We start from the raw sequence: 27,752 nt of genomic DNA, 5'->3' as shown, positions 1-27,752 counted from the left end.
GTCGCATCCACATTTCCTCCCAGACGAATAACAGCTGACAGCGGTATCTTGACCTGACCGATGTTTCTGGCCATGGCTACACGGACTAGCGATGCAGCTCTCACGGCTGCGGCTGCTTCCAATGCTGCTGCTGCTTCCAATACTGCGGCTGCATCCAATGCTGCTGCTGCTGGTCCGTCTTTTCTGACGAATTTTAGAGGAGACGGACCAGCAGAAGGAACAGCAGCAGCAGCAGCAGCAGCATTGGAAGCAGCCGCAGCCATGTGAGCTGCATCGCTAATTCGTGTGGCCGTGGCCGCCGCTGGAAATCTCGGTCCGGTCACGACAAGCGGTGCTTGAGTTTTAATCGGAAAGTCAACAACCAAACAAAAACTATACCATCCGACCACTGCTCGAATAGTGGCCTGGGAAGCGATTGTTCTTGGAGGCGCTGTAGACCTTGAAGCTGATCAATTTTCCGGCAGGGTGTACGGGTTGGTGGACTCTGACAAGTAGTTCTGCTTGAAAAATGCAATTTGAATTTTGCTACCACCATTTCCATTTATTAAATGTTGTTCAAGCGCTGGAAGCTCCGTTCGACCATAGAGGTAACTCTAAGACTACTGGGTCCCGAAGAAAATCATTATTATTTTTGGCTCACTCAGTACCAGAACAACGGTCCCAAGCAGTCCCAAGCTATTTCACTCACCCCTGCATGTTCAGCATGAATCCACACACCCCTGATGTTATCTGTCAAACTTTCATAGCGAATCAAAACAAACATAGTGTAGTAATAGAATTTCAACTAGAATAGGGTACGTTAATCGTTTGCTTGGGACCAATAGGCTACTAAAGTGGTGAGCCAATTTAAAATCGTTAGTTTCGTATTGATTGTTGGTTCGACTGAGTTGACTGCGATGGCGTCTCCCACCAGGACCATGACGGTACCCTCTTTGGTCTTCAGGAAGTTTATCTTGACAACATTTCCATACAGGCAGAACAGATTGAACAGCTTATCGGTGTTGGCTGTGTTGTTATCGAATCCGTAGCCCATCATCACTGCGTACTGTTGCTGTGCCGGTTGAATGAAGTTGGCTGGTCCGTTTCTATAGTCGCTATATTCATAGTCTGGCGGATAGAATTTCAATATATCAAAAAGCGGAACCAATTCAATATGTTGTAGACCAACAATTTTTTTTTATTAATTACTTTATTTGTACAGGCTCAATCGAATAAACTTAACAGAGCTGAGTTATCATTTTCGTTATACATTATTGATGTCTTATATTTATAGTTAAAGGAACTGGACCTAGAGCTGGACCGGATACTCGCGGTTGTCTCGAGGTTAGTGGAGATTTACAATTTTTTTTGGATGGGAAAAGGGAGAGGGAGGTTTGAAATGTGGTTTACGATACAAATATTTAATTAATCCTAAAACTTGAACTAATTTCTATTCATCTTGATGATTAAAGGCGTATAAGAGCTACCTAATCTTACCCGAAAATCATTCAAAAGTCACGCTTTTGAAATTCATATGTTTTGTTCTTAAGTCGAGCCTTCTGAAATTCTTAAGTGCACAATTTTCTATAAACGAACTGTATCCCGGATGGGAAAACTATACCATAAATGGTTTGGATGATACCCCGAACACGTCGTTAAGCTCTCTTTTATGGTTATTTTTATTAGGGTAACGGAACTTGATTTACTCAACACGCATTATGCTCTAAAATGGAGCGATGGTTTTCAAGCTGTTAACAAATCATCTTTATTTTGAGTAATTTAGCAATAAAATTTTGTTTACAGCTTATTTGCGATGCAGCATTGATGATGTCAGGAAATGAAATGACTATATCTTATGAAAGTTCATCTAGAAAAGTCAAATATGTATTTATTTCAGTCTGATCATTAAATCGTTCTCCTCTTCAATTCGAAAGATTCATGCAGTGGTGACCTGTGGCGACAATTGCGCTGAGCTTTTACTGGAATCTCCCAACTGTTATACGTTATACTGTGTGGGCTGAAGTCGCAATAATTTTTACTGAGATCGCCCAATCATAAAATCTTTATAGATCTTTCTCACCCCTTAAAAGCTTTTGAATCCACCATGCGAACTCCGACACCGAGTCCGACGTACCGCGCCCTGCAGATCTGTCATCCCTTGGATATTTTTTGTGCGTTCTTGTCGTTCTTGTGTCACTTGATTTGGCCTCTGCGAGCTTGTTTTTCACCGTCAGCCAAAGCGTTTACAACACAGTGCAGCAGTCAAGCAAAATCTATTTTTATAATTACGGAATTAATCGGCTTCAGTTTTCCAGCAAACTTATCGCTTTTTGATACTGTTGCTGCTGCTGCTGCTGCTGTAAAAGAAGCCGAAAATAGTACCGGATTGCGACACGAGTGTGCTACGCAAAATCTGTGAATCATCCTTCTTCCAGTTGTGTGCAACGGGAGGAACGGCATAACCGGGCTGTGTGCAAAGGGAAACCCTTATTCGGATAGTGCATTTTTATTGGATTCCTTTTTCTGTCGTTGCCCATCGGTTTGTGAGAGATGCTAACGATTGATAAGATTAAGGAAAAGTATCCCATCCATTGGTTCGTCTGGAACAACGACTTCCGCGAGCTGCAGCAGGCAATCGATAAGGCCGAGGTAAGCTTCCAGCTTTTTCTATCGTTGGTTTTTGCACTCGATAAGGATCTCTGATTTTCAAGCGATCCACATCAGCTTCGCCATTTCTTCCTTGTTTATTAATCTAATTAGCTAGTGAAATATAATTCGATTATGTATACCACGCTAGTGTGCATGTGGGGTCCGGGAGGCAGTCGATGACCGCTCGTCCGTTTGATACTCAATTACATAAAATTCCACCCTGGAGTACCCTGCTGGAAGGCCGTAATCATTAATCGATTGTCGCATTCGCTCGTTCTTTGCAGCATGACCTGGAACAGCTGGATCCCCGGGGACGAACGCCGCTCATGCTGGCCGTCAAGCTGTGCCATCTGGAGTGTGTCAAGGCGCTGCTAGCGGCCAAATCTAATGCCAACTTTGAGTGCAACGGGTGGTCCGGTAAGTTGCGTGCTAAGCATCTTTGTATAGTCTACTGCCTATTAGGTATCATCTGCCTGCTGCCGTATAGCACAATAAATTCGATTATGTTAAAAAAAAATCGATGATAGGAGACATACCTACTGTTGCCAATGTTTAGGTTGTTTATTCTAACTGTGGAGATTTCCACATCAATAAAATAATAATGTGCATTGGTGGTCGTGTATCGGTCGCAGACACTCGGCCAGCTCCGTCCCATAAACGAACGAAGCGCGAAGGAGAAAACTGTTCAATATTTACACAAAGTTATCGTTCGTTGGCTTCGTTAGCGCAGCGCGTAAGTTTGAGATGTTTCGCTCGCTGCTTCAGCGATACGATGGGATGACAAAGCGCGAGAAACACAGCTGTTGTGATAATGAGCTAGGTGCATACCAGCGGGAAGGCGGGCCTCGGTTGGGTGGTGTGCCATCGAGCAGCTCTATTTTTGTTCTGTAACTGTAAATTACTGATAAGCATTTTGGGCGCGTAAGCCAATGCATTGTTAGTGGGATGTCAATCTCAGGCATATTTATACGAGAAACCTTCAAATTGCTGATTATTTGTGTTGCGCATTATCCAAATTATCCACAATTTCAATGTTGGTATTTTGAAATGTTTTGAGTGGGTAAAATTAGGGCGCTGTATGTGGTATTTGCGAATATTCACATCGGTGACATGGCCCCTGACCCCCTTGTACATCATAAAATGAAAATGAAAAGTGAGTCACTTTTTTATTTGAAGTACATACCTAATACACTTTGTTTTTTGCTTATGATAAACCAGCAAAACTGTATAACGAGAGATAAATCAGAGATTAAAACGAGCTTTTGTGATCGACGGAAGTCCTTTGTTTTCGTTCTCGGAAGTTAGTCAAACCATAAATTTTTCCTGCCGAAAATCAGCTTAAGCTATCGTTGGACCTTTTTTGGTCTGTTCTCCCGGATCACCGGAGGAATTTTGTGTGGTTTGCGGCATTCGCGACGTGTGCGATTAACTTCTTCTTCTTCTTCTTATTCGCATTTCAAGACTTATTGCTTAGCGCATATTAGCTTATTGCGTGCTCTCAACTTAGTGTTCTAAATGCACTTCCACAGTTATTAATTGAGAGCTTCCGATGCCAATACCAATGCATGAATTTGTATATTGTGTGGCAAGCACAAAGATACTCTACACACTTAATTTTTTTGCGCCGAGATTCCAACAGCCGAGTGATTTTGCAATTTATTTTGCTGAGATTTAGTAAAACAATTGCCGATACTCAGCTAACAAATAACCTTTTGCTGAGATATCAGCTACCTTACAGATATTTTGCAGAGATATCAGAAAAAGTAAATGCCGAGGTCGGTTGTTGGAGATTTTACCGAGCTAGATTAAGTGTGTATGGCGAGAAAATTTCCAACCCGAAAGATTCCCTCGACCGGACCCCATGCGACACAATTGGTCGCCATCTTGACGAAAAGTCGGCAAACGTTGCTGTGGCGTATGGACTTTTGCTAGCGGCAAGTGAATTCTCTGCGGGAGGAAAAATCGGTGCTTCGCCATCAAGTGTGTGCCCGTGGCACAAGTGTCTGGACGGTCGCCATCTTGGCGGAAAAACGTGGAGTCGAGTGCGCTCGGTTCGTTTTGTGAAAAGCTACGCCATTTTGTGGCATGTGTACTTTTGACAGATCACAGTAGAACTGGCAGTTTATTTTCATATGAATTTATGCTTTGTTTATGTTTACATTCAGCACCATTAACACCAGATCACTCACACACTCTAGATTTCTAGCTGTCAGTTCCACTGAGAAACGTCTCTTGGATCACCTTATTTGCAAGTGGATGCCATGCGGGGAACAAAACCAATAACATTTGAAAGTTTGTGATTTGGTTTGCCAACAAAGAGGCAGAAGAAAAAGTGAATGAGTGAAAGTGAGACACCTTGTGGGCCATCGAGTCGAGTGCCAAGGAGGATTATTCTCGATGTTCTCACGGGATTGAAAAGTACGGGTAAAGTGCCTACTATTGCCCAGCAAAAAGCCGCTCAACAGGCAGACAACGAAGGATGGAAATCAATCTGGAAGCCTTGCTGGATCGGCAGACGTTGCTGCTCGACAAGCTTTTACGGATGAATGAGTCTTTGCAGGAAGAGAACATCAGCGTTCATCTGGAGACTATGCGGCGAACTGCAAATGATTTTGAGAAAGCGTACTGCAAAATTATTAGGTTTTGCACCGTCGGGGTTAACCTCAATCTGATGACAGTTTAGTGGTACTGTTTACGTGGACTTAATCGATTTTTTCTTGGGTGGATTTCCTCGATAATTTTTCAGACTGCAGTGAGGTGTAAACCACACTTCTGCAATGTCCACGAGCAACATCCTTTCAACGCCGAGTTCAACGCACTGTTCCTCGACAAGTTAAAATTCGGAAATTTTAGAATATTTTTTTTTTCGAAAAAAGTAGAGGAGTCTGTGCCTAGGGGCACGAACGGAAGCTTGACATAGGACCGCATTGGTCGGTGCATTAGTTTTTGGGTTTGATGCTTTAAATTGTTCAAGATCTATAATTTTAACTCTATATTTTTTTATATGTGGTCCTAAAAAGGTTTTTTTATGTTTTTTGCTTATTTATATGGTATCCCTCAAATTATGAAAGTTAGCTTAGAGCTTAGAGTCTAATATAATTCCAAAATCCCTAACTCTTTCACATTTGTCTACTGTTTGATTTCCTAATGCAATTGAAATGTTTGAAGTTGTTCTTTTTCTACTAAATGATATTAAGTTACATTTTTTTACATTCAATTCTAGTAGACTTTTTTTGCACCATATGTAAAATATGTGTATTTCATAAAAAAACAAACGATTGCGTCCTCTGCGTAAGATGGCCGAAAGACGAAAAAGAAGGAATGGATGGTTTGTCCTTCAAAAAAAGCTAAGTACAATAGTTTTGTGTTGCGTTAAATGTAGAGGGTGGGTTTACTCGGGAATGGGATGCAGATTTTCCGGAAAAGCTGCAGCAATGTGGGTGACCTTTACTCGAATTTGGGTGGAATTTTGCTCATTTGTATGTGGATACACTTGTTGCGCTTTTTGAGTGAACTGATATGAGCACACTGATAAAATTTTAAAGATTATTTTTATGTGTCCCACACATGAATTTTTGAAATGTGATCAACGAATTTTATCTATTTGTCGGACGCATACTTAATATGTGTACACATAAAAACCATGTGTAACCAAACATACTATTCTTTTGACTAATAAATTTTATGTGTGCTTCTGGGTGGATTCTGTTTATGTGTGGTCACTTAAAAAGTCATGTGGAATTTCACATGGAAATTCGTCAATAAAAATGTGTGGAATTGTATTAGTGTAGCATTTTTTTGTCCGAGTATAGAATGGTAGAGATAGGCGAGACAACAACCAATTGAAGCGTTTGTTGTAATGCCATCTAGTGTCAATTTAAAAAAGTATAGATGTAATGATAGTACACGACTAGAAAATGGTTCCCAGCGACCAGTTCACTTTTCCTTACTTTTGATAGTTTGTCTCCTTTTCTCCTTCTAATGTTGCCAAAAACAATGAAAATTAATGAGATAAGATTTAATTTGTTCGTTTGTGGTTGTGTATGAAAAAACTGATTAAGGTTGTGTTGGTTCTGCCATGGTTATTGTATTTGGTGGGCTTGTTCCAGTTATGTCGCTTTCGTTATTGCGGTGTAGCACCGGTGTAGTGTAAACAGGAATAAGCACGAGTCTTTGACAGCTTAACATCATTAGTTTTTAAACAAAGGTGCATCCTATATCAACACCCTAAATTATTTCGGTGTACGGCAGTGTAGCACCGCAAAAACGAAAACGAAATAAATTTCGTATAATTTGAGTGCATCACATGAACTTAAGTTTACTTTAATTGATTATAATTCAAATTGAAAAGACATAGAGGTTTTGGGCCTACGGGAGAAGAGGTAGTAACATTATTTTCACTCCCGCAAGTTTTCCTCTCAATCAATAGAAAAAAAGATAAAACACAACATATTTCCTTCCTTTTAATTAGCTACGGGTGTGACAACGATGGCGAGTTCACTATGTTATATTTTCATTTTATTTCAGCAACCTTATCTTCCAGCAGATGATCCGGACAGCAATTTCAACATTATTAAAAAAAAACTACATATGCCAGCAACACTGACTGGGTGTATCCTATGGCTTACCTTCCCTACTAACATAATTCCTAAATTCTCGAGACATTTATGAGGGGTCGTAGAGTTCTCTGCATCTCTCTTAAGTAAATGTTGGACTAACATACCTTTCCTATCCCTACCAGTTACAAGGACGTGGCCAGGACAATCCTTAACTGTTGGAGCGGGATATGTCTTTATCTGGGAGATAGTAATTACTTCCTACTTACTATCTGTCCAGTAATAGATATCCGTCTTGCTCTTAATAGTTTTGAATTCGTACCACCTACGATATTGTGCAACTTGTTCGATGCTAATGCTAATGCTAATGCTAATTTATATGGTATCCCTCAAATGGATTGTTACAGTGTTAAAAAGGGTCCCAAATGAGTAGGCACTAATGTTATCAATGGGGCAATCTTGCTGTTGCTAGGATTTGTAATCAAGACAAGTTTGTTACTTTTATTACTATTCAGATAATTATTTCAACAAGCTACATACAAAACGGAATGGATATCAACAGGCCTGTAATAATCTGTGTTTGTTAAGGTAAGGCCATAGAGGTAACTTTAAGACCAGAAGGTCCCGAAAAACAACAACACAACTCAACATGTGCCTTAGTTGCTACTTAATTTTTGTATTCTTTTGAAAAAGTAGCAAAGTCAAAGTCAGTTTTTGCGGAATAATTATTTGACATCATTTTCTATCAAAATTTCATAAGTAAAAAATCGAATTGTGACAGTATTGCATGGAATCAGTACCAAGCACTGAAATTATCAAACGGTACCTTTATTTATGTTTTTAGGTCAGCATTGTAAGTCCCTCCTACTTGGAGAATTATGCTATAGAACGGCTTGCTATGCTCCGCCTCAATTATAATTTCCTGGATTTTAGGCTGATGGAGGCGGAGTATAAGCCGTCCTATAGCATAATTATCCATGTAGGTGGGACTTACAATACTAATCTAAAAACATAAGTAGAGATATCGTTCGGTTTTTTCAGTGCTAAGTACTGTAATCTGTGATAGGAAAATCACTTTTTCCACCACAAAAACGCACCAAACTTCACGAAATCTTATTTTCGTATTTGGTCAACTTTTTTTTGCTCAATCGGTAGATAAAAGATGTGTCGAGAAATTATTGCTTACTTTGATACTGAAACGGAATTGCGGGAACAATTTTTCGATGTTATTTTTGATATTTTACCTCTTATGCTATGCTCATCCATATCGTTTTCTGATATCACGTTCATAATTTCAGTGCCAACATTTCAAAGGGGCGTAATTGCTTTTGTAAACAATGACTTTAGCCGTCAATTTCTCACGAATGAAATCTTACCTCTCCAAAATTACAATGCTAGCTGGTAGAGGAAACATTTCTCTACCTGCTGGTGTCATTATTTTTCATGAGTGAGCTTTTATTCACGAGAAATCGACGACTAAAGCCATTGTTTACAAATGCAACTACGCCCCTTTGAAATGTTGGCACTGATTTAAGCGAATGTGTATTGTGCAATCAAAATTAAAATCCTCAAAAAACTACAAGGGATAGCCCTATGGGGTTGTACCAACAATCAATACGAAACTATCGATTTTAAATTGGCTCACTACTTGACTAGCCTATTGGTCCCAAGCAAATCGATTAACGTACCCCATTCTAGTCGAAATTCTAGTACTACGCAAGGTTTGTTTTGATTCGCTATGAAAGTTTGACAGATAAAATGAGGGGTTAGTGGATTTTCCTATGTTTCGAGGGGTGAATCGATTAGTTTGGGACCGAAGATAGTACCAGAGCTGAGCCAAAAAGTTGAGCACGTTTCTTCGGGACCTACCAGTCTTAGAATTACCTCTATGGTTGTACCATAGAGGTAACTCTAAAACTAGAAGATACCGAAGAAACCTGCTCAACTTTTTGGCTCAGCTCTGGTACTCTCTTCGGTCCCAAACTAATCGATGCACCCCCCGAAACATAGGAAAATCCACGAACCCCTCATTTTATCTGTCAAACTTTCATAGCGAATCAAAACAAACCTTGCGTAGTACTAGAATTTCGACTAGAATGGGGTACTTTAATCGATTTGCTTGGGACCAATAGTGAGCCAATTTGAAATCGTTAGTTTCCACCGGTTGGTTGTACGCAATGGTGACGTGATCTTATATAATAAATCTTATTTGTTAATTGCAGCAGGAGCTTGTGTTTTGTGTAAGAATAGGAATTTGAGCGGAGTTCTCTCTGTTTATATTATGACGCACTTGACATAGATGGCCCGCAGCAACTCATTAAGAGCTACTGATTCCGATCAATAGTGGTGCGGCTCCTTCTATGGATGCTCATGTGGGCTGCAGCTCGCTGCTTGCAGGCAGCCTTTCATTGTTTACTGGAGAACACCACCACTCACCACGCGGTGATTGAATAAACACCGTTTGGTGAGTCCGGTTGGAATTCAACTTTGAAATCTGTGTTAGGGAAATCGATTTTCGCAGGTGATAATTTTAATTATCATTGCAACAGTTGCACATCCGGTAAATTTTCAATAGTGACATTTTGAAAAATGACAACGTATAAAATAATGATGGGTAGAAATAAAACTGATCGATTGGTGATAAAATGATTGAAATTGGTCCAGGAGAAGCTGAGTTATTAACGTTCAAAATCTTTCATAATTTTGTTACATGTTCCATTTTCGGTTTTCACGAAGTGTACCCCCATATAGAAATCACAGACGTAGTCCTACGTCAAAACGACTAAGTGCTTGTAAACAGTACCACTGAACTGTCAAAAAGGTTCAGCCGATTAACACTGAGCTCATTTATGACGTCACGCTGCAGTACCTAATTGTCCAGTTGCCGAGAGATCAGCGCGCAGCACAGCGGAAGGATTACACGAACTTCGAAGAGTTGCACAACGATGTGTACGTGAAGATCAAGCGGAGCAGCTGATGAAAGTGCACGGCGAATGAGAACGACCCAAATTTGAGTTTAGTTCACTCATAATCGCCAAAAGCGCAGGAACTCAGCGATGAGTAAATTTGCCTCATGGTTTCCTGTGGAAAACCTAAAAAATCTGCCGGAAAATGAGGAAATTGACGAAAATTTTATTCAGTCTCCGAGTAGTACCAATAGACTGAGTGAATCCAATCTTTACTTTTCTCAAATTCGGGAATTTTTCTCTGGAAAATACTGGGAAAACATGAGGCAAATTTACTCATCGCTGAGTTCCTGAACTTTTGGCGATTATGAGTGAACTAAACTCAAATTTGGGTCGTTCTCATTCGCCGTGTGGAAGAAGTGCGGAATGTGCCAAAGCCGTTAGCTTCCGGAACTCCAACCTCAGTTTACGTACAAGTCCCAGCGCCTCAACTACGCGCACCATTTCCCAGCTTCGGTGGTAAGCCTGAGAACTGGTTCAGTTGCAAGAGTTTGTTCCAGAGCATTATGGCTAGGTACCAAAACGAGCTTGATGCTATGAAAATCCTCACTGTAACTGGAAAGTACCAATTAATGGGTGAAAAAGTGCCAATTTTGCGGTAAAGTAGGTAAACTCATAAAATGGGTAAAACGTCTTTACCCACTAATGGGTAAAGAGCTTATACGTCAAAGCATGGGGTACTTTTTACCAATTTCCAGAATGCATTGTTTTCCGTAACTGGGAACAAAGTATCCATTTTTTAAATGTTTTGATGGGATTTAATCTGAAATTTGAGAATTTGCAATAATTTTAAAATCAATCAATAAAATGAAAATTACAGATTACTGAACTTGGTTTTTATTGAACATCATTGCAATAATTTATGAAAACAATGATAGTAATACATTATTCATCAGCATCTTTTTCGGCAGCATGGATGGATTCCTTAAACGATGAAACCAAACGATTGACCATCTGACGGGTGCTGGTCGTTTTGATTCCACTCTATGAAATCAATAATTTTCTGCACATCTGCTGGTGGACGAATATTGAAAACAGTGAACACTTTAAATGAAGTGTCCAGCGCGTGGATGGAGTCAATTCCACCGTGGATGAGTTGAGCGTCAACGTTAATGAAGTAATTGTTGCCGTTGAAAATCAGATGGGGCGCAACATCAACGCTAGCATCGACACTCCAGGCAACATACTTCATTAATTGTTCTTGTAATGCTGTTTCAGTATCCTTCAAAAAAAAAATGAACGTCTTTTAACAACAGCAAAATCTAGCGTAATGGATATATTACCGTGATACATCGAATTATCGGAGCCGCTAGTTCTGCTTCGATGTTTGTAGACTCCTTCAAGGAAGATTTTTGTACACCCCTTCTGGTGAGGAAAACGACAATGCGTAGACATCCTTGTACGTTATCTGTGTAATGTTATAATTATAAGATTAATTATATGACAGTATACAAATAGATTTTGAAGGTTAAACACGAGGTTACCATCACGCTAAGAAATCATTCAGATTATATAGTATTTCATACCTTGAAGCTTTTTGAAGTTATCACCATCTAACTTTTTCTTTAAACTATCCATATTATTTATCACTTTTTGTACTTTTTTTTAAACGAAACAAAGGCACTCGACAAGGCACACCAAGTATGTCAGCAACGTTACAGTGCAACAAAGATATTTTTCACCCTATAATGGGTAAAAATGTGCCCATTTTTGATCCCTAAACAGGTTTCGGAAATGGGTGAAAAAGTACCCACTATTTGGAATTTTCATTTTTTACGCGTTTTTTGACAGCTCCATACACTACCACAAAATGGGTACTTTTTCACCCATTAATGGGTACTCGCCAGTTACAGTGTACGAAGACAAGCGTCTAATTATGGACACCCACATCGATGCCGCCTTGGACTGTCCAAGGCTCAGCCGAACTTATGCTGGTTAATGTTCTGTACAAGAAGCTCGATAAGGAAACCCAAGAGCAATGGGAATTGGCAACGAAGAGCTACAGAATTTCGAAGAGTTTATGATGCACGAGCGAGGACGTGTTTTGCAGCGAGGGGGAGTTTTTTCATTGAAACTTCCTGTCCGCTTCGTAGCATAGTGATTGCTAAGAAGTGCCAGGTGGTAACCCACTGATTACCTGACGATCGGCCAAATTTGAAAGACGTCTCTGCATTGAATTGTCTCACATTGTAATATTCCGCCCACTAATATCACAAACAATTAATTATATGATTTGAGTAGAAGATCCGATAGATGTCGCCCCTTCAGTGGTAGGAAAATCATTTTTGCAGTATGGAGAATACCAGAAAATCCACGATTTGTGACTAAAAATGCTTTCACAGAAGAAAACAAATAAACGAGTGTTTACCTTATCACCATAGTAATGTACTCGTGCAATTTTTGTGCATCTAAAACTGCCCATAAAGACGATAATGAATAAAAACTGAAAATTTTCATGCATTTTCAAATGGTTTCCTACCATTCCCATACATTCGAAAGTGACTGGCCCTCTGGATGTGGATGATGTCAAAAACAACAAAACATGATTAATTGCGAGCAGCTGAGCGAAATGGAGACAAGGAAAGCATTTGGACCAAGTCTCTCCCGGCTGGCGCCAAAACAATGAACCTGGAAGCAACTGGATCAAGTTATCATGGGGCACGAAATGATCCTGTTGCATGGCTTGGAGCTGTTGCAACCAAGAAGGGGAGGGGGGGGGGGTTGGTGCTAATGTTTAATTTGTTTTTGTATAATTTCAGGTGTTAAGGTGGTTCGCTGCCTCTGGATAGTGGGTTTGACGGTGGTTCAGCAAGAATAATATTGAGACAAACGTGTCAAATTAACTGCATTGGTAACGAAAACACAGAGGAGCGTACACCAGATATCACACACTAAGGTGATGGTAATAAGGTCGGTGATAATATGACATTTACACAAAAGCGGAGATCAAATCAGATTGGTCAACGTACCAAAATTCGAAACTTCGATTAAAACGTGGAATCTGTGCAGCACCAGTGAAGAACACTCAAAAACTGCAGGTCTCATCAACCGCTGCCTGCGGTATATAACTTGTGGCTGGTGGCCTCACAAATGGATCTCAGATGTAAATGTCATCAGAAGCCGATAGCAGTAGAAACGAAGTCTGCAGGCAAGCGTTTGATTATGAATTAAATCCGCCAGAACATCGCAGCAAAGGCAAATCAAATACTAAGGCGGCGGAGCGTCAACAAGGAAATTAAGGGGAAGCTCACCGGCCCAAAAATAAAAAAATATTTTCGGTACGTTTTTATTTTTCTAAAAATATTGGGAAAAATTATCAAAAATCCAAGAAAATCAGTTTCTTCCTTAGATTTTTGTCAAAAATTACATGCAAAAATTTTTTTTCTATCCCATCATGAAAAAAAATTGGACTCTCAGAAAAACCGAAAAGTTGATGTTTTGTGGTTTTTTGAGTCCAACTTTATGCCATAATGACTTATAAAACATGTTTTTGCACGTGAATTTTCTTTAAAAAATTAGAAAAAATGTGATTTTTTAGATTTTTGATACTTCTTTTCAATATTTTTAGAAAAATCAAAACGTAATTTTTTTTTTTCGGAGTGGTCTGCTTCCCCTTAAGCAAGCCGATAGGAATTTGACCTGGGCTAAGGTCAAGCAGCTACCCAGAATGCAAGTCTTTCACGTTGGCCTTGTGCACCTCTGGAGGTTCCCAGGTATTTGAGTACGACGACCATGGACGTTTCCCCTTGGAACGGAATGAAAGCGAACAAACCTAATGTTGCACAACAAGCCGACGTGTTTTTTTTCTCTTTAGCAAGACAACAAAATCCTCTATCTCTCTTCTTCATTCTTTTAATCTCTTACTATCTCCTAATCGGACGCTAGTGGGACCAAAAAGCCTGCTAGTGAAAGGAAAGTCGTTATGCTATACGGTCTAGCATAGACCACGACTAAATTTCCGTAGGTTCATGCCTGGCTTAAGTGCAGATCGGTAGGCAGCAGCCTGCCAGGGTGTGAACTGAGCAATAAAAATAACAATAACGAACGAGGACGTGTTTTGCAGTGAACAAACCGCGCACAGCAGAGCAGAGCATTCGATCCATCGCTGTGAAAAATTCCAAAATATGTCGCTCCAAGAAAGCCGTTGTAGCATAGAGGTAACTCTAAGACCAGAAGGTCCCGAAGAAACGTGCTGAACTTTTTGGCTCAGCTCTGGTACTATCTTCGGTCCCAAGCTAATCGATACACCCCTCGAAACATAGGAAAATACACGAACCCCTTATTTTATCTGTCAAACTTTCATAGCGAATCAAAACAAACATAGTGTAGTACTAGAATTTCGACTAGAATGGGGTACGTTAATCGATTTGCTTGGGACCAATAGGCTAGTCAAGTAGTGAGCCAATTTAAAATCGTTAGTTTCGTATTGATTGTTGGCTTAACACTTTCCGACTGGTTGAATTGGATTGCATAATAGACCCTTTGACTTATTAAATGATGACCGAAGTGCTCGAAAACTTGAAGGTTGTCATTTTATAAAGAGCTAAAAAATGATTTGGAATTGATAAATACATACTTTCATAAAAGTAAACATAGTGTGATAATACATAGTAAAAAAAAAAAATTGAAAATTACTAATTTCATCATCTTTTCTGGGGAATGGTGCATTCTGGCGAGGGGGACCACTCTATCTACGATGCAGGGAATATTGTGTTTTGTTGTGGCTAGCTGCGCGTACGCTGAGTAGATAGAAAGAAGATTTATCACGATTTTGAAGATTTCCTGCAAAAGATGATGCGCGATGCAAGTAGATGCGAGAAATGAAAGAAGATTTTTCGAAGATTTATTCGCTATTGTGAGATTTTTTGAGCATCTAGAATTGAGATTTAGATGTGTCGCCCCTTCGCATTCTGGGGAATGGTTTTCTGGGGAATGTTATAGAACCCGTTTTCCAAGCAAACCGAATCTGCCGTGCTTTGGAAAATCATCTTCTCGAGAGTGGGTGTCAGGATTGCCACGCAGATCGAGCCGAAGCGCGGATTAGACAGCGGGATTTGACGACTGTCGAAAGGTTAGTCCAGGAAAATGGTGATAATCAAATACCAAAATTAACACGGGGATTTCGTCACACGATCGGCACACACCAGTGCACGGTTCTTGGAGAGAATCGGTTGAAATCGGTCGTCGACAACCGGCGAGAGAGCGCGGAACTACCCTACCTCTGGAATACATTGTAAAGTGAGTACAGTTACGATTTATGCGGTGCTGCAACTAACAATGTGTCAAACAATTATTGCTGATTGCATCTGAAACTGGACTGTCCCAAAAATGCAAAAAGTGTGATAGAAGTGCACATTTCCGTCAAATCTTTTTGATGTCTTGGGAGCACTTATTGCTTGCATCATAAGGAATAAGTACGCCGAAGACACCAAGACGATTAGATGTAAACTTGCAATTTTATCACACTTTTTAATAAGTGGAAACGCGCTTATTAGTCCAATTTGGTGTGAAATGCGCAATACACAGATTGAGAATCGAGCACCCTGACAAAAAGCCTTCCAAGAGAAGTGAGTTTTACTCAACAAGATGGCCGTCAAATGGAGGCTAATGCGGAATGCGCCCCAGAGCTTTTGATTCGTGTTTTGCAGGTTCGATTATGCCATCGATTCGGAGCGGTGCAGACGAAAGCGGTTCGATAGACAGGGTACGTTTTGGCTTTGTAGCCTTCTTTCGAGGGCGGTCTACGGAGCTGCACGTACGACGGTCAGGAACACCGTTTCTAAGAGGCCGACCAGAAAGCGAGGTTCTTAGCCACCGCCAAGAGACGGTCACACTTCGAGGACGAACCGTAGCTGAAGGTGCCGTGTAAGAGCATTTCTAGCCCACTCACTACCGTGAAGAGACAGGACGGTATGTAGTACGTTTACCATTCAACGGTATGCAGGGTCAATTAGGCGACTCTTACAGTATTACTCGAAAACGTCTTGACAAACTGATGCTCTCACTGGCGAGGAATCCAATGAAGCGTTGTGAGTACAATGAACTTTTGTCTGAGTACTTGGCACTCGGTCACATGAAGGAAATAATAGAAACAATCGATGGTGCGTACTCTATTCCACTCGTACTAGCAACAATCAATACGAAACTAACGATTTAAAATTGGCTCATTACTTGACTAGCATATTGGTCCCAAGCAAACGATTAACGTGCCCCATTCTAGTCGAAATTCTAGTACTACACAATGTTTGTTTTGATTTGCTATGAAAGTTTGACAGATAAAATGAGGGGTTCGTGGATTTTCCTATGTTTCGAGGGGTGCATCGATTAGGTTTTGACCGAAGATAGTACCAGAGCTGAGCCAAAAGGTTTAGCACGTTTCTTCGGGACCTTCTTGTCTTAGAGTTACCTCTATGGTACTAGCATAGAGGTAACTCTAAGACCACTGGGTCCCGAAGAAAATCATTATTATTTTTGGCTCACTCAGTACCAGAACAACGGTCCCAAGCAGTCCCAAGCTATTTCACTCACCCCTGCATGTTCTGCATGAATCCACACACCCCTGATGTTATCTGTCAAATTTTCATAGCGAATCAAAACAAACATAGTGTAGTAATAGAATTTCAACTAGAATAGGGTACGTTAATCGTTTGCTTCGGACCAATAGGCTACTAAAGTGGTGAGCCAATTTAAAATCGTTAGTTTCGTATTGATTGTTGGTACTAGCATAGAGGTAACTCTAAGACCAGCAGGTCCCGAAGAAACGTGCTCAACTTTTTGGCTCAGCTCTGGTACTCTCTTCGGTCCCAAGCTAATCGATTCACCCCTCGAAACATAGGAAAATCCACTAACCCCTCATTTTATCTGTCAAACATTCATAGCGAATCAAAACAAACATTGCGTAGTACTAGAATTTCGACTAGAATGGGGTACGTTAATCGTTTGCTTGGGACCAATAGGCTAGTCAAGCAGTGAGCCAATTTAAAATCGTTAGTTGCGTATTGATTGTTGGTACTAGCAACAATCAATACGAAACTAACGATTTTAAATTGGCTTACTACTTGACTAGCCTATTGGTCCCAAGCAAACGATTAACGTACCCCATTCTAGTCGCAATTCTACTACTACACAATGTTTGTTTTGATTCGCTATGAAAGTTTGACAGATAAAATGAGGGGTTAGTGGATTTTCGAGGGGTGAATCGATTAGCTTGGGACCGAAGAGAGTACCAGAGCTGAGCCAAAAAGTTGAGCACGTTATTTCGGGACCTTCTAGTCTTAGAGTTACCTCTATGATACTAGTGCGTACTCGCTCGACGACAAAAACAAGGGTGAAGTTCGACGAGTCGTCAAAAACCACCATTGGCGTTTCGCTCAATGATACCATAGAGGTAACTCTAAGACCACTGGGTCCCGAAGAAAATCATTATTATTTTTGGCTCACTCAGTACCAGAACAACGGTCCCAAGCAGTCCCAAGCTATTTCACTCACCCCTGCATGTTCTGCATGAATCCACACACCCCTGGTGTTATCTGTCAAACTTTCATAGCGAATCAAAACAAACATAGTGTAGTAATAGAATTTCAACAAGAATAGGGTACGTTAATCGTTTGCTTGGGACCAATAGGCTACTAAAGTGGTGAGCCAATTTAAAATCGTTAGTTTCGTATTGATTGTTGATGATACGCTGTTGGTCGGGTCGAACCTACGGTGCAAAACGACATGCCTCGATTATCCTACGATTTTGTGTTCAGCATGTTTATTTGAAATTGTTCCATCTGTCAAATTTAAGCAAAAAATCACCAAATGGAACACAATTGTGTAGTCATTCGTACAAGAAAAGTGCGTGTATCTCTACCATTGCATTGCATAGTTAAAATTACGACAATTTCTGTTGTATTTACCACATTTCAGTAGAAATTACCATGCTTACCACTTACCAATCAGGCTAAGGCCTTGTTGTCCTCTGCTGTCCGAAGAAGTCGTTTCCACTCTATTCGATCCATGGCCACAGTTCGCCAGCCTCGTAGTCTGCGAAGGGTCCAAAGGTCGCCTACTATTTGGTCGATCCACCTTGCCCGCTGCGCGCCTCTTCTTCTTGTTCCTGTTGGGTCGCTTTCTAGAACCATTTTCACTGGGTCGTCGTGCGGCATTCTTACGACGTGCCCAGCCCACCGTAGTCACCCAATTTTTGTAATGTGGACGATGGATGGTTCCCCCAGCAGCTGGTGCAATTCGTGGTTCATTCGCCGAAATTTCCATGCACTAGGCAGAAAATAAATGGTATTTTAGTCTAGGATAAGAGAGAAGTAGATTCAAAACAATCTGCTTTGGCAACCCATGCCTAGCAACACTGCCAATGCAATCAATATAGGCGCTGCTCGATTGGCTCTACCTTTGACTGTTTATTATTATTATCATTAATTTATTTGATAAGGCTCAACCGAATTAACTTTACAGAGCCGAGGATTCTTGTTCACTACACAATACTTCTTAAAACTATAGACAAAAGGTACAACACAATAAACATTTTATCTTCCGCTATCCAATAAGCCTCCTCTACCAGAACGGGAGCCGCTTCCAGTGGTTTACTTGTATAGCAGATTCGCCAACGAGGGTCAGAGCGCTTCCATTGTAGCAATGGACGCAAAACGTGGTCAGCACTAACACATTCATCACAAAACGGTTGCTTTGCAAAGTCGACGACGCATCGACTGAAAGAACTGCTGATGAAGAACAATGAGGAGGACCACACAATGGTTGCTGCCGAGTAAACAGACGATCGCGTGACACACATTGAGAGTGGTCTGCTTCTGTCGACAGCCGAGTGAACACTGCTTTGACAGTTTGTTTGGCTCAAAACCAGTCAGTCGCTCCGCTCTTATCGTAGACCCTCTCTACTCGCTAACTTGAAATTACTCATTAATGGGTAAAAAAGACGCATTATTTGATTATTTATTATTGAAAAATGAAGCGTAATATATTTTCATGGGTTGACGGGTTTGACGGTATTTTCAGGTGGTAATTATTTCAAAGCCCGCTCTGAAATGCTGTCAAAAGTTTCATTCGTTTAAATAGGTTTTCGAATTCTGAGCTCAAAATTTTTACAGAAAACGTGCCAAATGGACAGAAGAATCACGTAACTTTTATCTGAATTTGCCATTTATGTAACATCACGTATATTCTACATGAATCATGTAGCAATAATGGAAGCTGAAAGTTTCAGGGGCTACGTGATTTTTCACGTAACATGTACGGCATATTTTTTAGAGTGTATAAGATGCAATAATCAATACTACAAGGATGTATATAGTGAAAGGGAATCTAGCCACTGAATACTAACGATTTCTTCTTTTCCACTCCACAGTGGTCCAGGAGGCGGTCTGCTCCGGCGATGCCAACATCCTGACGGCCGTCCTGGAAGTACGGGACCTGCAGCGCCACATCAAGCGGGTATCGCACGTGCCGCAGCTGTTGCAGCACCTGCAGGACACCCCGGACTTCTACGTCGAAATGAAGTGGGAGTTCACCAGCTGGGTGCCGCTGATGTCGCGCGTCTGCCCCAGCGATACCTACAAGGTGTACAAACGGGGCTCGAACGTCCGGATCGATACCACCCTGCTGGGGTTCGACAACAACACCTGGCAGCGGGGCAATCGGAGCTACATCTTCAAGGGCCACTCCGAGACGGCTACGATGATCGAAATCGATCACGACACCGGTGAGGTTTCCGTGGAGCATATGCGGAACATCGAGTCGGAGGCCATCGATGGGATTACGCCGTCGCCGGAATCGGTGTCACTGCGGCTGCAGGCGCCCGTGATTTGCAACCACATCGATATGGACAAGATAAGCTTCGAACGGAACAAGTCCGGTTTCTGGGGATGGCGTAGCGAAAAGATCGAGAACGTCAACGGCTACGAGTGCAAGGTGTACGGAGCGAGCAATGTGGAATTTATAACACGCACGCGGAACGAACATCTGAGTGAGGAACAAGCGAGGATTAAGAGTTCCCGCACACCGTTGCAGCACTTTTTGGGGATGACTGAGGAGGACTACAACCATGCGGGTTCCAATGCTGGCTCGCAAAGTGCCCTTAGAGAATCGGGTTCTTCGCCCTTGTTGGGTCAGGAAAACAGCAGCAGTGGCAACAGCCCAGTACATGAAGGAGCTTCGGCTAGTTCATTGAATGCAGCGGCTGCGGCTGCGGTGGTGGCGGATGCTGGAGCGCCCAGTATCGAGGAGTACTTTTCCACCGAAGTGGACCTGCAGGGACGGGACGTTGGAAAACCAAAGAAAATATCGGCCAAAGTGCAACGCTTCAAGGCGAACATCTGGCTGAGCGAGCAGTTCCCGATCAAGCTGCAGGAACAGGTTCTGCCAATTTTGGACCTCATGTCGACCATGGCCAGTCCGCATGTGTCCAAGCTTAAAGACTTTGTCACCATGCAACTTCCGGCCGGTTTCCCCGTTAGAATAGGTGGGTATTTAACATATTCCAAGCTTTCCAGTCACATCTTCAGCGACGGTATGTGCAATCATTTTCAGAAATCCCTCTCTTCCACGTGCTGAATGCGGTGGTCACGTTTGGCAACGTGTTCGCAATGGAAGCACCGGTGGCGAACGTCAGCAGCCTGCAGGAAAGTGACGATCGAACCTCGTGCGTCATCGACGACTGCTGTTTCGATGTTCCGTCCGAGTATGTCCGGCGAGGTCACGAGTTCCGGCGGCAGATAACGTTCGAAGACGAAGACGAGCTGATGCAGTTTGCCATCCAGCAGAGTCTGATCGAGCAGGGCAGCGAAAACGACGAGGTGGACATCTGGGAAGCATTGAAAGCGCAACGCCCGCTGACGCCCAGCTTCTACGAGGACGAACAGCTGCAGAGGTACGTAGGAATTGTGACGCTGTTGTTATGTTTTCTTCTCTAGTCTCTACTTTACTATTGGTTTCTTGATTTTGACCGACTACTGAACTGGTTATGTTTTGTATTTTCTCTTGCATGTTCTCTACGATTCTCTTGCCAATTGCGTTTTGTGGCGCACTAACGCTTGCTCTTTCCGACATCCTAACTCGAATGCTATATTATTTATTGGTTTGAATTTGATTGCGCTTAATGCTTGACTTCTGTGAGCAGTCCTGCTAAAAAGGCGGATGAGAGAAAAGCTCGCACGTCGGCACCGTCGCTGATGAGCAGTGTGCTTCCGAACTCGCTTGCGAAGAGTCCGCTAAAGAAGCTTTTCAGCAAAAGCTAATTTAGACGATGATCTGTATGTTTTCGCTAATCGCTCGGCTTAGTGCTGCAAAGTGTAGATTTTACTTGCTTTTCGAAATACAGTCCTATGTAGAATTTTTTTTTTTCAGTTCATAAGTTTTGTATTCTTCCCGAATTGGTCTTTGATAAACTTCTAGTGCTCGTTCGCTTGTAATGTAGGTAGGCTTGAATGCCTTCAAATGCCAGTATCTTTCGCGCCTGAAGCCTTCGATTTAGTTCGGTGTCTTAAACACAGTCTGATGAAGACGCAGTTTGCCTCTAGGGGCATTCAAAACAAAATCTCCTAAGGCGTTTTGTTGCTCTCATTGACAACTGCGAGTCTATCTTTGTTGCATTGCAATTTCTTAGCTGATTTTGATGGTTTCTCAATCACCCTATTCCATCCGTTTCTCCCCCGCGGCGTTTCAACTACAGTTTTTTTTTTTAATTTTCTGTGTTGTTACTGCCTTACTTAGATATTAGTTTTTAAGGCACAAATATACGGTTCAAGTGAGTTGATTCAACCCAATCCCGATCTGGTATAGTCAGCGGTCAATTGACTGGACTTCGAATAGAGCAGTAAGTCCGACATCAATCTACATACTGAGCGTTTATTTAGCAGTTCAAGTGAGTTGACCGCTGAATTGAATCATCCAAACCGGGCTTAAAGGCGAAGCTTACTGCCCCGAAATCATAATTACGTTTTGATTTTTCTAAAAAATGTGAAAAGTTGAGTCACTCGCTTAAAATTCAAATTATTGAACATATTTTACAAATAAACGTAGTTCTTACGTGAAGAAATGGATCGACGAAATTTTTTTTTTTTTTTTTTTTGTCTTTATTTTAGAGATTTTTAGCCTGAGGCTAGTTCATCTCTTGGATCGACGAAAGTTACATATATTTCCACGTAACTCTGACGTGAATTTTTGTTTTGAATGTTCTTAGAATGCATCAAATAGTAAGGACTAGAGAGGGTCTACTGTCGTTTTCGTTTTTGCGGTGCACTCTAAAAAATCTTGACGTTAATGCTACGTGAAAAATCACGCAACCTCCTTAACACCTCACTTCGATCATTTCCACGTGGCTCATGTCAATGTCAAATTAAATTTTGATAAAATTTACGTGATTTTCATGTTCGTTGATGCTAAGGGAATATCACGTAAATAGTAAGTGATAATCATGTACACTCTACAACATATACACGTCCAATATACGTGAAAAATCAAGTAGCTCATTCGAATGCTTCAACTTTCATGTTTACATGATGGTAGTAAAATTGATAAATATATCTTGTCATGTTCACTGGAGCTGATGATGAATATGAAAACATTTTCACATCAAACTTCTATGTGTGGTTGTGTGATTGTGGTGTGCTTACGTAAAATGAGTTTAAGGTGATTCCCTGTAGCGTCCTCTTTTACATCTAAAAATAATAAGGTTTCTGTGAATGTACAAAGCTGAAACTACTACTTATTGTTTGCTGCGGAGAAGCAAGGAATGTCTGAAATTTTCAGATGTATACACCTCGTAGATCTTGAGATATGTGCTCTTGAAATTGTGAGGTGTGATGGGAAACGGACTCTACGAAGAAACACCTTAAGTGATTTACATGTATGAAAAAGTGATTCAATATGGCGGCCTCTATTTTATTAGTGGGAGAAGTGATTCCTTAACAGCATACTGCAACTGTTTGAAGGGATGTTTATATTATTTTCGCTTTATTTGAAATCCATCATACACTGTTAATTACATTTATTTCGATTTCAAAGGCTGGATTACAAGATACAATTTACGGGCATTTCTAAATTTCAATTTAGCCTAACTCGACAGTTAACAGTGCAAACGGATATTGCATCTGAATCGAGATCTGAATGGTCATGATCAATTAAGTGTTGGAAAAGCGAAATAGTTAGTATTAACGTTTCAATGACACACTTGAAGTATTAATAAAAAAAAAGGCTAACAATGTTTAAAAATTCTGTTCTTGGACAAAATGGAAAACAGTATTCGTTATATCCGGTAAAGATCGCTTCAACATTACGTGCAAATCCATTCCAATTATAGTGGAAACCACGGACACGGACACGGATGAACAGTATTTTCCAGTAAATATCATTTCAAAATCACGTAAACATTACGTGATAACCGCTTCCAACTTAAGTGGAAATCACGTTATATTTACCTTACTGTTCACGTTGACTGCAACACCGCCGAACACTGAAAAAAATCAGGGTGTGGCTATCGGTTGCACCTTTGTTTACAAACAAATGATGATGAGCTGTCAATGACTCGCGCTTATTGCTGCTTACAACACACCGGTGTAGTGTATCAAAAACGAAAACGACTTAGTATTACGATAAGAGCGGAGCAACTGGCTGGTTTTGAGCCAAACGAATTGTCAAAGGCTGAGCTAATCGAGCAGCGCCTATCTTGATTGCATTGGTATTGTTACTAGAAATCGCCTAGGCAAAGGTTGCCAAAGCAGATTGTTTTGAATCCGCTTCTGTGAAAAGTGATGAACACCAGCAGAAGTCTTATAGGGGAAATGGCTCTAACGTTGGCCCATGGATCTAAGATTGGGACCATCGCTAAAAATCTGCTAATTATCAATTTTATCTAGATGATCGCGTCATTGGGACGGTTCTAATGGATATTTTTGTTCGCTATTGAAAATTTAGTCGATTGATGAATTTATATATGGGCCCAAATTAGGGGCATTTAGGCCGACATTTCCATTTCCCCTATTTCACTGTTGTTCATTTTAACTGTCTTGAATACTAAAATCCGAATGAAACATCGAGATGCTGAATAATGTTTCCTTATCAACGGAGTCACATCCAGGTTGCAGCTCCAAGTAATCCGCAAAACGGACAGTAAGTTTTCATTATAATCTATGTAGGTCTTTTGAAAAGTTATTGATACTTATAAACATTTCTATCAAGAATATATTTTGGTATCTAATGCAGCAAGAAGTTTGGAGGTGTAGCTCTGCATTTTCAAAAAATCATTAATTTCCAAGAGCTGACTGCAAATCAATGCAAAAGCATAGATCGTCAGATGTGATGTGCTTCCACAAAAAAAAAATCTAGGCTGGACCGAAACTCAGATGGATCCCTAAAAATGTCAGATTTTTACGGCAGCTTCGATGAAGACCCCTAGCAGTTCACATTTCTCGACGAACAATAATTAAAATGATCCTATCTGCTTTGAGTTTTTTTTTTTTTTCAATTCTTTATTAAAGAGATTTTTAGCCTTAGGCTAGTTCATCTCTAATCTGCTTTGAGTGATTCTCTTCATCGATTTTCTCTTTTGATAACCACTGCTAAGCAAACAGATTTCGCGCTTATTTAACCACATATCAGGCATAACATTTGATAACGGCACAAAAGCATTTGTAAACAAACTTTCTAAGGCCCTTTACACGCGAACCAAAGCACGCTCACGCAAACCAACAACATCATCGGATAGGGGCAACTATCACCTTTCCGAAAGTGGTATTGGTTTGCGTGGGCGTACTTTGGTTCACGTGTAAAGGGCCTTAGAAAGTTTGTTTACAAATGCTTTTGTGCCGTTATCAAATGTTATGCCTGATATTTTCACGAAGGAGGTTCTTATCTAGCATTCAAAACGTCAAATACAAAAGGGAAAGGTTTTGCAGCTGAATTATTAACGTGAGAGAAAGCTGATGAAGAGAATCGATCAATGCAGATAGGACCTTTTGAAATGTTTATCTAGATTTGACAAGGGCCTACAACTAAAATGTATAAACAAACCAGAAAATGGATTGTAAATAATCTCTGCACGCTCGCTCAATGCTACTCAAAAGCGAGTAGCTTCTACTCAGTTTGGTATTTTTGTACAAAGTAGTAAAGTGATTAACTACTACTCTGTTTGTTTAAAAACATTGTTTATTCACATTTGAGTAATCCTGCACAAATTTTACTCACTGCACTGTGCTTATGTCAAATAGGGTAAACGCTCCTGTAGTTGCGGTACTTTTGAAGCGTTAGGTTCATATAGTTGTGTATTGAGTCTCCATGCACAACTATAGGAACCTAACGCTTCTAACGTACCGCAATTATTAGGAGCGTTTCCCATACTCGTGACAAAAGCTTGGACAAAAGTGAAAAATCTGGTCGGTGATGGAACTTCCGATTTCCCATTCATGTTTGAAAATTTAGGAGAAAGGGATGGATCAAGTGGCTGAAGGTTAGGATTCGTTCCGTTAGTTAAAAAGGCAAGAAAATGAAGCACTTGATGAAAACTAGAGCACCTAATTAAATCCTTTTAGAAGGTTTTGGTTGCCATCTCCCCGTGCATCAAAGATTTGTTCCAAAATAGCCGAAACTGGATTAAATTTTAATCTATCTTTGTTTAGTAATATTTTTGAGTGTAGACTTGGATCAAAAACCGTTTTGTTTACGTTTTGATTATAGGCCCTCTTCAAATAATACGCGAGATATGCCTTGTTCTTTATTTTTTTCCGATGCAGATCAGAGTAAATCAAAGTTACTTTGAGTAACCCTCAGCTAAAGAGACACTCGCATTAAAGCAGCCGTCGTCCCCCTTGATTCAAGTTGAACAATGAATTTCGACAGTGAGCATGCATAAGGGTGTAAACGAGATGATCGATTCTCTTCGTCGATTTTCTCTTTTGTTAATAAGGCCCAAGCGCAATGACAGCGGAAGCGGAACGGCAGCGGCAGCGGAAAAACCCGATCTGAGTAAGCCTACTTGTCGGATTGAAAACTAGTTACAACCAAATCGACTTCGGTTATTCATCTTGATGTCATTTGTGACAATTGTCAAACTTTCCGTTTCCGTTCCGCTTCCACCCACATTGCGTTTGAGCCTTAACTTGCAAGATTTAACGTTTCTCGGTGCGTTTGCTGTTGCGTTTGATAGCCAATACAACTTGTTACAACTCTGCATTGAACAAATTCTAGAAAGCTGTTTCGCTTAGCTGTAGCAATGCAAAGAGAAAATCGATAAAGAGAATCGATCATCGCGCCCTTATGCATGCTCACTGTCGATTTGGTTGTAAGTAACATTCAGGGGAAACATGTCAGAAAGGTATAACTCGAAACGTAAACAATGACTTTGAACGTCGATTTCTCTTGAATGACCACACACCCACGGAATCTGACTACACTAGCTCATAGAACAAACATTTCTCTGTCAGATGATTTAGTTAGTTTGAGTGGGTGTGTATGAAGGAGCAGAGCACTACCGGAAACCTCGGAAAAGGAACGAATTTCGGAAAAAAACGATTAAACACACGTAAACTACGGGAAAAGAAAAAAGCTACTATTTTATTTGCGTCTTTTACTACAGAACTAGAACGCCAACTGAACAAAAAAAAAACTTCCAACTGTCAACCAAAAGCAAATTTCAAGGTGTACCAATATAGGTTGTCTCTGTTGTCTGCATGTAGGGGTAGGACGCTAGTGGTCATTCTACTCCCACACTCCTCCTGAATGACCACCGACTTCTCCTAAGTCGATAGTCCGATCCGTTCAATGAATTTGTTGAACATCAGTCGTCCCAACGGCTTTGTTAAAGCATCAGCAATCATCTCACTTGAAGGACAATACTCCAAAACTATAATCTTCCGTTCGCATAAGTCACGAATGAAATGCTTCTTCGTGTCTATGTGCTTTACCCTTCCGCTCGATCGTTCGGCCTTCGCAAAGCATATGCACCCCTGGTTGTCCTCGAAGATGGTAATCGCATCGGCCTGAGGTTCGTCGAGGTCATTCATCAATCGCTTGATCCAGATTGCTTCTTGACACGCCACGGTGAGTGCGTAATACTCTGCTTCCAACGACGAGAGTGCGACCGCATCCTGTCCTTTGCTCACCCAGCATATCGGTCCACCACCGTAGAAAAATATCACACCAGTAGTAGACCGCCTTGTTCGCTGATCTCCGGCCCAATCGGAGTCCGAAAATCCGATCAACTTCCATTCCTGTCCAGGTCCGTATGTCAGCTTCCGATCCTTCGTTGCATTCAAATATTGCACGATCCGCTTGCTGCAGACCAGTCGCTTTGATTTGGCTCAGCTACCTTTCGTCCAAGCAATCCCACGCTAACAGATATATCCGGCCTCGCATTGACAGCCAAGTATAAAAGAGCTCCAACAACACTTCGATACGAGGTCTGATCCGAAAATGGCTTGCTATCATGGTTCGCAGACAAATACCCTGGATCCATAGGTGTTTTTACTGGTGGTGCCTTATCCATACCCAGCTGGCTCACCAACTTGTCAATATACGCCGTAAGCCGCAAAGAGTAGATTCTGTCCTCTTTCTGAATATCCAGTCCCAAAAAATGTCGAACAGGGCCGAGACA

At 41.1% G+C, this 27,752-nt stretch overlaps 1 protein-coding gene across 2 annotated transcripts in view; it reads left to right on the top strand.

The window, feature by feature from the left end:
- The first annotated feature begins 2,192 nt into the window (after positions 1-2,192).
- LOC135711249 (ankyrin repeat domain-containing protein 13D) overlaps positions 2,193-27,752 on the top strand; it is a 32,929-nt gene continuing 7,369 nt past the window's right edge. The window contains exons 1-5 of one of the 2 annotated variants that reach the window (XM_065234042.1): positions 2,193-2,628; positions 2,913-3,045; positions 19,515-20,627; positions 20,696-21,035; positions 21,285-22,168. In XM_065234042.1, the coding sequence (XP_065090114.1) occupies positions 2,530-2,628; positions 2,913-3,045; positions 19,515-20,627; positions 20,696-21,035; positions 21,285-21,402 (1,803 nt within the window). In that variant the 5' untranslated portion in view covers positions 2,193-2,529 and the 3' untranslated portion in view covers positions 21,403-22,168. Of the gene's footprint in view, positions 2,629-2,912; positions 3,046-19,514; positions 20,628-20,695; positions 21,036-21,284; positions 22,169-27,752 lie in introns of those variants that run through there. The other variant, XM_065234041.1, reaches the window with a different exon arrangement.

This window comes from Ochlerotatus camptorhynchus, unplaced genomic scaffold, assembly GCF_037179485.1.
Source record: "Ochlerotatus camptorhynchus isolate MF236.1 unplaced genomic scaffold, CSIRO-AGI_Acam_v1.1 ptg000428l, whole genome shotgun sequence".
Classification (NCBI taxonomy): Eukaryota; Metazoa; Arthropoda; class Insecta; order Diptera; family Culicidae; genus Ochlerotatus; species Ochlerotatus camptorhynchus.
Note: the sequence above shows the minus strand (reverse complement) of the source record. Positions and strands in the feature narration are given on the sequence as shown.